The sequence below is a fragment of the Vidua chalybeata genome, chromosome 3, assembly GCF_026979565.1.
Source record: "Vidua chalybeata isolate OUT-0048 chromosome 3, bVidCha1 merged haplotype, whole genome shotgun sequence".
NCBI lineage: Eukaryota > Metazoa > Chordata > Aves > Passeriformes > Viduidae > Vidua > Vidua chalybeata.
In genome coordinates this window covers 69,649,517-69,662,766 of record NC_071532.1, presented here as the reverse complement: position 1 = coordinate 69,662,766, position 13,250 = coordinate 69,649,517, and the positions used below count along the sequence as shown (strand labels likewise).

General features: G+C 38.1%; 1 protein-coding gene across 1 annotated transcript in view; it reads left to right on the top strand.

The window, feature by feature from the left end:
• The window catches only part of CRYBG1 (crystallin beta-gamma domain containing 1), a 40,389-nt gene extending 29,272 nt beyond the window's left edge, over positions 1 to 11,117 (top strand). Inside the window, exons 17-21 of the mRNA XM_053938822.1 lie at positions 1,357 to 1,496; positions 3,881 to 4,004; positions 5,147 to 5,305; positions 8,147 to 8,309; positions 10,795 to 11,117. Of these exons, the coding sequence (XP_053794797.1) occupies positions 1,357 to 1,496; positions 3,881 to 4,004; positions 5,147 to 5,305; positions 8,147 to 8,309; positions 10,795 to 10,883 (675 nt within the window). The 3' untranslated portion in view covers positions 10,884 to 11,117. The remainder of the gene's footprint in view (positions 1 to 1,356; positions 1,497 to 3,880; positions 4,005 to 5,146; positions 5,306 to 8,146; positions 8,310 to 10,794) is intronic.
• The last annotated feature ends 2,133 nt before the right edge of the window (positions 11,118 to 13,250 follow it).

Sequence of the window (13,250 nt, the reverse complement as noted above, 5' to 3'; positions counted from 1 at the left end):
ATTTCGTGGTGGGGCTGAGCATACTCTGATTTTGGAGTAAAGTGAAAAGGCCTCTCCTGGCATCTTCCACAGCCTAGCAGCACGTGTGCCATCAGGAAGCACAGCTCAGCTGCTCGCTCTGTGATAAGTTGGACTGCTGCGCAGGTAATGGTGACGCTCATGCAACGCCGTCATCTGAGCCCTTAAACATCTAAAGGAAGATTAGAGAGGAATTTAAGCACTGTCTGGAAATGGGTAGATGGGAGGTCTTGCCTAATAAATTCACATGGAAGCATGCATATATGAGCTGCCATGCATGCATGGAGCCAGCTCTGCCTTGGAGGGCCTGTTTCCATGCCTGAGGCCGGATGGGAGTCTGTCGAGACTTTGCATCATGTCAGGCGTTCCCAATCCAGTTGATGTGTGAGTGCGCTGAACACATGCCAGAAGGAAGGAGCTCTTCTGGCTGTGGCGTTGCTGTTATGCAGTCGTTGGCTGGAAGATTTGTGAGAAAGGGAGTGGCAGTGTCATTTCTGTCTATGAGTGTACACTGTAACACCAGGACACTCAGGCTTAATTGACTTTACCCTGGGGAATTTCAAACCCTACCTCCCAGCTTCCACAGGAAGGCCTTCATTATGACAGGTTATTTTCAGTCCACTACAGATACTTTGCCTCACAGAAGGGAGTCCAAAGTCCCTTTTGCAGAAGACATTAAAATTGGATTCAGTGTTGCAGAAAGCTTCATGTAGGCAGAATCCCTCTGACACCAGAAGCATTTTGACAGAGGAGAAGAATCATCTCCCCACAGCAATTTGGAGGATTCCAGTGTTACAGTTTTCACTTGCAATGAATTTTTACCTCATTAATATGAATCTTGAATCTTTTGTCTAGTCAGAGATTGAAGTTGCCGTAACCTATTGTAAAAGTTAAAAATTAATGCAGTAAGTGATAAGCAGTGCTGACAAGGCTGTCATCATTTGAAGCTGTAGAAATCAATATTATCTTACTGTCTGTTCAGCTCTTTGTAAGAAAATTCCCACGAGTGGGGGTTAGTGCAATGGAAGAGAGATATGGCATTGATTAAAATGTATTTTAAAACACACTTAAGGTATTGTGCAAGAACGAGCCACAGAGGTCTTTGCCTGAAGATGAGGCAGCTTTATGTTCCATGCGAGCAGATCCCTCATGTATTTTGTATAAGGGTTTTTCATGACTTTTCAGGTTTAATTAGAGATTTGTATAGCAGAAACATTCAGAGTTTTTGATATTAAACAATCAAGAAGAAACTTCTGAAGGGGTTTGTGGAGTACTGATTTTCACAGTCACCATCTGGAATTCCAACATCCTATAAAAGCACTTATCTTCCTTTTGCAGGAGCTGTCTGAGCCCTGCATAGCTCTTTTTGAAAAGACGGGTTTCCAAGGAAAGAAAATCGAGTTCAGTACAGAAATCTTAAATCTTCAGTTCCTGGGATACAATCCTCGAATAGCTTCAGTTCAAGTCCTTGGTGGCATGTAAGTTTAAAATCACCTTTTGATTCTTTAGAATGAAGTACTTACTCAACTTTACAGGTGTGATGGAACCACAGAATGTAAAATTAGAATATCATAATGTGTGTAGTGCATTAATGCCATTTCGTCTTACAGAGCATTTTCATATCCTGTCTCAACAATATGTTATCACTGACTCTGTCCTTTGCTAGGAGTTGAAAGGAATTTGAATAAAGCTCTCAGGGAAACTCATGTCTTCTGTCATGCCATATTATAAAAATCAGCTTAGATAGCATTCTTAAAACCAACGTCTGTGCTCTTGGTTTAGGTCTCAGTCGTAAAAAAATCATTTGGTTTGGGATCTGTGTCATAACTTCAAAATTATTTTTAATAAGTCTTCATGGTCATCCTTTAACCTCTGCTGTGGACACAAAGGTACAATCAGACCATGATCTCACCTCTCTTGGTGTTAGTAGTAGCAGTCCCTTTTACTTCAGGAACTGGATGAGAATCTAGCAATTAGATTTGGTAGCTGTTTTTAAGCAGTTGTGTTCTCTAAATGTACCCTTAAAGATCATGTAAAAAATACTGTCATGAAGTTTAAAAGCTGTTTGGAAGCATTTTTATAACTACTGTCCTATATTCTAGGATTCCAGCAGATCTGTTAAATTATCTTTTTGGTTTTTTCCTTGTTGTTAGCCTCTACCTCTAAGATACTTGCCCCCAGTTTTGGTGGGTTTTGTAGTTTGAGTTTTTTTGGGTTTTAATGATAGATCCATGTTACTATTGCTTTGCATTTAAATGTGTTCTTTTGAAGAGGTAAATTTCCAAGGTGTGTGCTAGAGAGATGCTGTTGGGTAGCTTAAGGCTGCCCTCAAGTGGATAGCTAATAAGCAAATCTGTAGAGCAAACCATTTTCCCCATCAGGATAAGCTAGTCAAAGAGTTTCCTTAGCACACTGAACTGAACTTTGAAACAAAGATTGTAAGAAAAGGTACACGTTTGTATTCTGAAGCCTCCCAAGGTTTCAGTATCTTTCACCATGACCACAATATAGTTGATTCTCACTTTCCATAACATGAAGACAAACATCAAGTTACTTCTTGGCAGATATCATTATTCCAGGTAATGGAATTGTGAATTGTGTGTGTTTCCTATATATGTGGGTTTGGGTGTTTTGTGGTTTTTTTTTTTTGTTTTTTTTTTTGTTTGTTTTGTTTTTTTTTTTTTGTTTTTTTTTTTTTGTTTTGTTTTTGTTTTTTTTTTTTTTGTTTGTTTTTTTTTTGTTTGTTTGTTTGTTTTTTGTTTTTTTTTTTTTTGTGAATCACTGGAAACATAGACTATGATATGAAAATTCTGATTTCATTATAGCAGTGTCAGCTGCTGAAATGTGTAAAAATACAGGGTTTACAGTTTTTTTTGCCCCTGCTGCCTCCGTTATTGAAGAGGATTTCATCTTCTCTTCCTTGGCTAAGAGACTTCCATTTATAATTCTCTTAATTTCATACCTGGGGATAGATGTGTATTAAGCAGTGAAAAAGCACCAAAATTAAAGTGAGTTTGCCTCTGGGTGGAGAAGTCTGGTGAGAAAACAGTCAGAGGAAGGAGGTAACCTGAAAATGAGCATATTGAGTGTTCATGTACTCAAACCCCCATGGGCTACCAGAGAGTCCCAGCACATCACTGTGAGAAAACTCTAGAAATTGCACTGTATGGCAGCCTATTTTATTCACTGGCTGTGCCAGTAATGGAGAATCAGAAGTTGGGTTCTGATAGATTGCACTCAATGTGTGATTTTAAGTGTAGTTGGATGCGTGTTAGGGAATGCTAAACAAATTTTTTCTATGTGCACTCTTGCCCTGTCTCTTCCCCACCCCCACTGCAGGTATTTGGAAAGAAGAGAGATGTTATGAAATAACATCTCTATCAAAATACCCAAGAGAACTTTACCCTGTTGCAGTTTCCAGTATTTGCTTGTTCCAGGCAGCATTCATAGTAGTTCTTTCTCACGTGAACCAGGCCTGTCCAAATTCAGATACACAAACCAGCTGGTTCTGCACCTGCAGCAATGTAACATTTATAGAATATAGATCTATGGTCCTTGAGGAGTCACAGTGCCTGCTGAAAACAAATGGTATTTAAAAGTTGGGTTCTCCCAAGAAAATGCTTTGCTTCATTCAGCTTGTAATTTTTAAATAATAGGACTCTAAAATTTGAACCCATTTCAGCGTGGCTGACCTAAATCAGGATGTTATTTTATTATTTTTTAAGGCCTGTTACAAAGAAGGTAATTGACTTTCCAAAGCTAAACACTACTATATTGTGGGACAGATTTCTATTAAACTCATTTATTGATTCCAAAGCAGAATTTGGCAGTTAAAACATTGTCTTATTTTTTCTCCTCATAGATGGATAATTTATGAACACAGTAATTACAGGGGATGTCAGATGTTGTTAACACCAAATGAAATTCCAGACTGGTATAAAGCCAGTGGCTTTTGTCAAATAGGTTCTCTGAGACCTTTACTGCAGGTGAGTGGGCTTTGACATGAGCTCATCAAGCACTAATTTATATCTTGTCATGGGGTTGGGGAGATGCTATGCAGTTCAAAGCAGCATTACAGCCTTGTCACAGGCACGTGACAAACTTCAGCATGGGCAATTGTGTAAAGAAATCCAGAGTTTTGTGTCTAATAGAAGCTGTTTGAATATGCTACATGGCTTTGCAGTTACACAGCTTAAACTGTTAATTAAGCATCCTTTAAACCAAAGTACGTAAGACAGCATATAAGGATTAATTAAGGATTAATAAATAATGGCTATAACTGCAATATATAAAAGATTTCAAGTTGTTTCATAACTAGTACCTAGACTGGTTGCTGGCATACTGTCTGTACTATCTGCATTATTTATGGAACAAGAAAATGGGTAAAAAAAAAAAAGATACTTCAGTTAGTAGTGATTTTGTCTTGATTTAAGAGGAAAAGTCCCTCCCTGGTTATTAATTGGTAGAATAATTTGCAAATCTAATGCAAAATTTATTCTTGTCATGCACGCTTTATGTTGTTCTCTAAATAAAGACATAGGATCTTGTCCAATGGTACAGCAGTCCTGGAAGCTTTAATATTTGAGGGTCTTGCTGAGCCATATTTCATTGGAGAAACAGCTTTTTCTAATTCATAGGTTACTTGTACCTGTAACCAACTTCATTTGCTTGCTGTCATAGCTTTGTCTATGTATAGCCCTAAGCAGAATTAGGAATAATGCATTGTGACTGCCCTGCTGAGAGCTTGTCTGAACAGAAGTGTTCATTTGGAATAGGCCACACAAGTGCAGCCTTAATGAAAGCTAAGAGCAGATGTGGAATGGAATTAGCCGAGAGAAGTTAGTTCTGCTCTGAATTAAAAATTTTTTAGCTTTCCAGTGTGTGCTGATTTCAGTGCACAGGAAAGCCTAAAACTCTCCATGCAGAGTGGCGAGTTCTCACAGCTTGTCTCGTCCACATGTTTATGGGCTTCTGAATTAAGTTCTCAAATAAAAAAGTTAAACTTTCAGAAAGAGGGAGGTTTGGGGTTTGGGGTTCAGCACTGAACAGTAACTGCTCTGAAGATAACTCAGAGCAGGATGTGTTCTCTGCTGAGATTGTGGTTAAAGAGTTCTTTTGTTTTGTGCAGAAACGTGTGTACTTCAGGCTTCGAAACAAGGAAACAGGAAAATTCATGTCAGCTGATGGCAACCTAGATAATCTGAATCTTCTCAGAATACAGGTTACAGAAGATACAGACTCAGATGATCAAATCTGGGTTTATCAGGATGGATTCATAAAGTGTCGGGTAAGGTTTGAGTTCAATGTGCATTTTCCCTTTTCCTCTCCAGTAGTAGAGCTTTATGAATTTAATTCCTACTGCAGCATCTTCATTTATTTTATAGACTTAATCTGTTTCAAGTATAATGTAATCTTTCTGTAGGGAGTTGGTTTTTTGGGTATTGTTTTGTTTTGTTTTAATCAAGTCTGCCTTTTTCAGATGATACAAACTGGTTGTATGATACTTTTTCATATAATTGAAAGTTTGAGAGAAAGTATTGCAAAAGTATCATATCAGGGAAGACCCTTCCTGATAATATTTTGACCTATGCATACCTTGCAGTAGGACAGTTAGTGTAATGTAGGTTGGTATTTGTACCAGTTTATGGCAAATTTGGGAAGAAACAGATGATTAAAAATACAAATATCATATAGTCACCCTAGGACAATATCCTCTTCTGCATTTAGGCAAGCTTAAAGATAAAATCCCACTCTTTTGAGCCATTTAGGGGTGGGATTTTTTTGTTTTGGGGTTTTTTGTTTGTTTTCTGGTTATCCCTGTATTTGTCAAATCCATCCTTTTTTCTTTCTTCTGTACAAGTTTCCAAATGAAGCCCTACTTTTCTCACAGTCCATAAAACTAATCATGTGCAAATTGTCATTGAGGTGAGCAGAGGTATGCACAGTTCATATAATGTTTAAGCATTAACAGTCTTAGGTAGGGATGCCAGCCAAAAGAAAATTAAGTTACTTTAATACTGTTAAACAGCTTGACTGCAAAGAATCATGTGAACTTTTTCTATAGGATTGTATAACTTCAAAGGAGCCATTTATAACTATGTCATCTATGCTGGAGGGAAGAATCTTACTGTTAATAAGCTAAGGCATTGTTTGGACATGTTTACAGGACACATGCACTTGTAAAAGGGATTTATGCAGACAGCAAAATGATGCAAAGTAAGCTAAAAGCTTTAATATGACATACAGAAGACTTCTCTTTTGATGGTGCTTCTCAAACATGTCAACAAGTTTTCATATTGAGATAGTGTGGTATTATACAGCTTTGGATAAATGCTCCTGGTTTTTGCCCTTTTTCTGTATCTCATAAAGCAAATTTTCTGTGCACAGAAAATACACAGCTTGTGCTGTATAGCAATCAGGTAGCTTAGTGCAGAGTGCAAGCTGGCAACATTGATCTTAAGTGACTGAACTCTTACAGAGCTCTGCCATCTTTCTGATGAATAGCAGTAAATCCATTTTGCACAAACCAAAAATAGGGTTTAACCATATATATTACAAAGAAAACTGAGCTCCTGGGTGGGTGGGTAGCTACCTGCATGGAGGCAGACATAGGTCACTGGAAGAACCTGCACCTTCCTGTAAGCTTGGGTCATCTCAGTGACTGAGTCATGAGATGTGACCTTGAGCTGTGCCTGGGATTTTCTAGGAAGGACTGTTTTGAGTATGTGGGATAAGTAGTAAGCAAGATATGAAAGTCATTCTGCTCTTTTTTCAGAAACAGATATGAATGCAGGTCTCCTTACTCTTTATGAGTTTCATGGAGATGGGTGAAGTTCTGGCCTGGTGGACCTAATGTCTAAGCTCAGTTTTCCTAGTCCCACTAGAGAACACTTCTTCAGATACAAGTGAGAATTTCACAACCAAATCAACTTTCTTTAATTCTAGGTTATGATAGTCAGAAGTATGACTTTTTCAAGAAAGTGCTTTCAAAAATACTTGTAAAATAATTTAGGGCCATTTCAACAATGACAGATGAATGTTCAATCTGCCACAGAAGTGCATTCAGTAGTTAAAAGGCACAGTTTATGATGATCTACTGAAAATCACTGTTTATCTAGAAAAATTAACTGTTATTTAGTAATACAGCCTTAACACTCTTTTGAAATAAGCTTGATTTTTGCCAGCTCTTTTTTTAACCAAGAAGACAATTGCAGATGTTTGGAATCAAGTAATACAATTGGCTAGGAAAAGAGTGTAGAACAAAGAAGCAAATATTACTGTGATACCCTGTAAAATTCATACACTTGATACTGTGCAGTTATGTCCTCTTCATGAAAAGGTTACTGCAAAGCTAGAAATGTTTGGAAAAAAATATGTTCAGAGGAAATGGGGAGCCTCTATGCAAGGAAGAGACAAAATAGCAAGGACATTTTAGCCTACAAAGTGTACACTTTGAGGGATGATGTGCTTGAAGTCTCTGCAAACATAGCATAGACAACACATCCTTTAAAATAATCAAGGGATGAGGAGAGCATCGAATAAAACTAGTCACATATCAAATTATTTTGAATTTATGTTTTTAAAAATAGTGGTAGTCAGGATTTGGAACTGCTTGCTGCAGTATAGAAGGGTTACAATACACAAGGGTGTTCACATTAAAGGGTTGCACTGATCTTGGTGGGTAGTGACTAATAAATTCACACATGGGACAGAAAATGAGCATTAAAGATTCCAAGATGCATGGAAAAGTCTCTGGGCTGGCAACTGCTGTAGCCTGGAAGAGATAACCAGGAACATACTTGCATACGAGAGTACAGTCAATGTCATCTTCCATGGTATCAATGTAATCTTCAGTTATTGGCCACTGCTAGAGACAGGTGCTAATTGTTCCTTTTGATCTGATACAGCATAGTTATTTCAATGTTCCTGTGTAGTGGAGAGTGTGAGCATAAACAGGAACAAAAGACAGATGAGTCTTGAGTTTGGGGCAAAAATGGATTCCTGGAGGGAACGTAATTTCTGAATTCTATTCTCACCTGATGATATCTCTCCTATTCGATTAAAAAAACAGTGGACAGTAGAAGTAAGGCCATTCTGAGTAATTGCTGTTGCCTTTCTGATGACACAGATGGCAGAGGATTGCTGCTTGACAATTGTTGGAAATCTTATAACTCCTGGCTCTAAACTCGGTCTGTCATTTGAGCGGAATGAAGACAAACAATATTGGCATATTAGTCCTGATGGCAGAATTTATAGCAAGATGAAACCCAAGCTGGTTTTAGATATCAAAGGTAAGCAAATGTTATCTCATTACATTGGGTCTTAATTACATGGTATTTGCAGTGGGATACACACTAAACGCTCCCATAAATTAAGGATGGTGCTTCAGTTGCTTTAATCTAGAAGCAAAAAAGACCCGATCAGCTAGTTTGACCTCCTGAATTATACAGGCCCTAAGACTTCATTTCATTTCTCCTACATACAATTTAGTAACCCACAGTACTTGCTTATCTTGTATTCTCAGTGTCCACTCGCTGTAGATAGCCTCAGTTAATTTTCAGGCAATGTGAATATGATTATTTAAAATGATGAAGTAAGAACAACCTAACGTTTCATTAATTTCTGTAAGTGCAAATCTTATATAGTAGTTGTAGATGGAATAGCCAAAGGATATTAGGAAAGCAAAGGCAGGCTTGTATACTGATGTGATTAGATGCAAAAAGGTGAGGTTCTTTTGATTATTAACAGCTATACCTATATGGCAAGTGTGAGGTTCTGCCATAGCAGCCTGGGGTCTGTGGACATGTGATGTATATTCTGGAGTCACTTTTGTAATAGTAATTTGATTTGTGTAGATATTGTTTCTGAACTTCGTTTTCAGAGCTTCACAGAAGGTCTAAAAAAGTAGCAAATTGAATGATTAGCAGAATTAGCATAATCAGATGTTCTTACAGAACTGCTTTTTTGGGTGAAGGGAGTAAACATTTTCTGTATCTGTTCTATTAATTTTTTAGATGTTTTAAAATTGGTTTTAAAATGATGCTGTGACATTAATTATGTCAATTACAACCACCACTACCCCAAAAACCCCCAAACCAACCAGAAAAACAGCATAGTCAACAGTCAGCAATTTAGAACTAAACAGGACTGAATGCCTGAAATCATAGAATATCCTGAGCTGGAAGGGACCTATAAGGATCATCAAAGCCCAACTCTTGGACCTGCACAGGACACCCCCCAAGAGTCTCACCATGTGCCCAAGAGCATTGTCCAAAATCATCTTCAACTCTGTCTGGTGCTGTGACCACTTTCCTGGGGAGCCTGTTCCAAACAAGCAGAAATACTACTGCATTGCCTTTTCTTCAGTTAATCATGTTAAAAGCAATTATGTGTTCTGCATTTATAATTGAAGAAACTTTACAATTGATAGGTCTGGTAGTGGAAGTATAGATGCACTCTTAGCTTTAAAATAAAGTAAGTCTGTACAGTAAATACAAAAGAGTAGATGCATTTAGCTTTCATTTGAGAAAGCCTAGTAAGAACATTGCCTGTTTCTGCCAACTCTGCTGGTCCATCCTGGACCACAAATTGTGTGTTAAAGAATTCCTCAGCAAATGAATGCAGTTGTGTAACTGTGCAGTTGCCAATGCCACCTTGTGGATAAACTGGCATAGCACAAAGCCTTGTCCAGAGCACCATGCTATCAAAGTAAATAGTGTCTCTATCCACTGAAGAAAAAATCCCATCTTTTCCCATCTTAACATGTTTACATTCTATCAGACACCACTTTAATAAAAATTTTGCACTCACAGTGATAACTGAGCTACAAAAAAAAAAAAAAAATATTAGCTACAAAGCTCAGTATGTTACACTCATCATAAGCTTTCTGCTGCCAGACTTGTCTTCTGCTCACTCAGGAGGCAATTGGGGTGCAGAATAAAAAGACAGTGTCTGTGGGAGTGTCCTAGTGCTTTGTATAAATGGCTACTTTCCAGTGGGAATACTACCTGCTTTGCAGGTGTGTTGTACTACAGGAAATGCATGTGTCCTACATTTCTGCAGTACATACTAGATCTGAAGGAAAAAACATCGATTCTGTCAGCTCCAGTCAAACGTGTCTTTGCTTCCCAGTTTCTTGTCAGAATATTAATAGTGCTCTTCTATGAGAACATGTATCACATAAGTAGATTAAGCTTTTCTAATAAATATTTCTATTTTGCATTCAGATACGTTCAGCTGCCAGTGGAAACAGCTGAACATTGCATGATGACTTGTGATTCATCTGGTTAAAATAAAGGATTATAATGGCAAGGAGTAAACAAGTGCCAGACCTTGTCTCTGACTTGGTCATGTGTGTATTGTCTGTTAGCAGAAGGACTTACTTCATCATCTACACAGCTTCACTCTATTTTTAGAGCCAAGTGACAATTGACAATTGTTGCAGGAAAACTGAATGTCAAATGCGACTTTTGGGAAGTCACAGTCTTCAAGGAGCTGCACCTGACTGTACTGCAGTGTTTCTTTCCTTTTCCATCCAGGCTGAAAAAGTTGAGAAATTGAATTGCTAAAGGGGTGGAGAGAATAAGGCAGAATGATCCAGGTTAATTCATGAACTGTTTCAAAAATAAATTCCAAAAGCAGGCAGTGATGAAAATACGTTTATCTTCTCAGAGCTATGGGCTGACTACACCAGCTCTTACAGAGCTTTTCTGAAACCTAGAGTATTTGTCTCTTACTTCAAAGATAACCTCCCTTCTTTGATGTTTCTCTCTACAGGAGGCACACAGTATGACTGTGACCATGTCGTTGTCAACACAGTCAGTGAAGAAAAGTTAACACAGTGTTGGGAACCGCTGGTTGTATAAACCCAGTGAAGCAGAGGTGATATTTGAATTAGCCACTATGCTGGACACTGGAATTGGCACTGCCATCTCTGAAGGATACAGGATCAATGATGAGAGTTTTGTCTTTTCTTCACAATTTAAAAAAGAACAAGCAACAGAATGATTTCACCTCCCTATCCAAGATTATTTTCCCTATAAAAGCTTGAGTATCTCAAAACCTTCCTTTTTTTTTTTTTTTTTTTTTTTTTTTGGTTTTTTTTTGTTTCGTTGTTGTTGTTTTTAAATCCTTACAATTCAATATTGGATAGAGTGGCAGTATGCCTCAGGCTAGAAGGGAGCAACTGAACATGGGAGAGACTCCACGGAGTTACTATCATGTCAGTGAGTAGTTAACCCAGAATAGTCAGTAAATGCGACTTATTTTATAAAGGACAGGAGTGCAGTGTGTACGTGGGTATAGTAACTTGGACCTGTGGGCTGTAGTATAGAGAAATACTCACTACAGGAAATTAATATATTTGGTTCACTGGAACAAACTTATGTTTACTGAAAGTTTAAAGACTGCTAGTACAGCACATCCAAAGAAATTTTAATATGTGGCTTCAAGTATAGTTAGTATGCTAATATAGTAAGTCCTAAATTAAGAAAAAATTCTACATTTTCTCATGTATAGAGGATGTAAAGTAGCAGATATTTTGTTAGACAAACAGAGGACAGGCAAAAGGATGCATTGGAATGTGAAGAATTTGTCCATTTCCTAGGTTGCTTAACTTCGAGTTGGTATTTTTCTGCTTTGCCAAAACACATTTGTACCTTCTAAAACAGTTTCAGTGAGTAGAGTCTTAATGAACTCCAAAATTGTATAGGAAACAGAATTCTTACAGAAAGAATTACTAAAGATGACTGCAACAGCCTGTAAGCACTTGAGGTTACTGATTTTTTCAGCCATGCCTGTTGGGCTTACCATAGAGAATGCCCAACTCCCCAATATTTCTGGAGATGTTAGAGAGCAATATTAGTGGTGGGCTCCTGGCTCCCCATTGGACAGTTGTGTCAGACTCCTCTAGGAAGGGGCACAGCCAAGCCTGGATACATGCCCAGCCACAAAGGGCTGTGCCCATTCCAAGTAAGTGTTACTGGTTTGGTAAAGAGCTTGTGACATGTAGGATGTTCTGAAGACTGCAGGAGGTCCTTCTGTTGCTCTACTTTGAACCTGGTCATGTTAGTTTTCTTTAATAATGTTGGCAAAAAGGTAAAATACAAACTCTGGTACTATGCTGCTGTGTTTTGTTCTGGCTTGGACCAGTGTTATTACAAGCTGCTCCGAGGAGCATCCAGGCCTTTGTCTTGCATAGTAAATCTGTTTAAAATTAACATTTTCATTACTATTGTATTGCCTCAAAAGATACTGGTGCTTTTGCTATTAGCACCCTAGAGGAAGTGCCTTACTAATTTTCTTCATTTTGTAAAGACGCACTGAAGTTTTGTTGCTCTGAAATGTGCTGCTTTTAGTCCTTAACAGAAAATATGATGTTACTGGTTCCAAACAGTGGTACTTTGTCATATTGATGTGCTCTTGCTATATATAATATAGCATTTTACAAATAAATTAAAGTTAGGTAATGTTTTTATTGAAATTATTTTTAAAGGTAGAAAAATGACATTTTATGATTAGTTTTGCTTTCATCTTGTGCCCATCTCTGTCCATAACTCCTCTGCGATAGCCAGCCCCTGAGGAGTGGATACATGCTGTGGAATAGCTGCAGGCTCTGAGGAATGGGTGATTCTTCTATACAAGAAGAATCTTCTGTACATTTTTGTACATGTACTTGTATAAGCATTTTTGCACGGGGCCACCATTCACATGGCTGCCACTTCTGTCCCCTGGTGGAAGTGTTGCATGACATGGTTTGTGCACCACCACAGCTGCACTGCAGTAAATGGACAGCTCTCACTTAAGAAGTTGCCACTTTCCTTCAATCCACCTGCATAATTGCAGGGGAAGTTACTCCATAGCCCATCTCTGGAAAAATGTCAAGTTGAAAAACAGCCCACCAGACACAAACACCCCCTCCAGCGTTTCACCAGCACTGATGAGACACAGCCAGGAACAGGGACAAAAATCATGTCTACCCTACTTGCACAAACACTGGAGTCAGCTGAATCTGGGCCAGGAGTTGGGCAATTAGAATAATTATTAGTTATAGACTGATTTTGTTCAATGCTTCTATTTAGATTAGCTGTGTCATGACAGAGTTGCCATAACAAGATCAAAGTATCAATCTTGAGAAAGTGATGTGACCATTTAGTTCTAAGAGTGAAATAGCTTAAGTACCTCTTAAGTACTTCTATTTACCTTCACTACATTAGTGAAGGTAAATAGAAGTA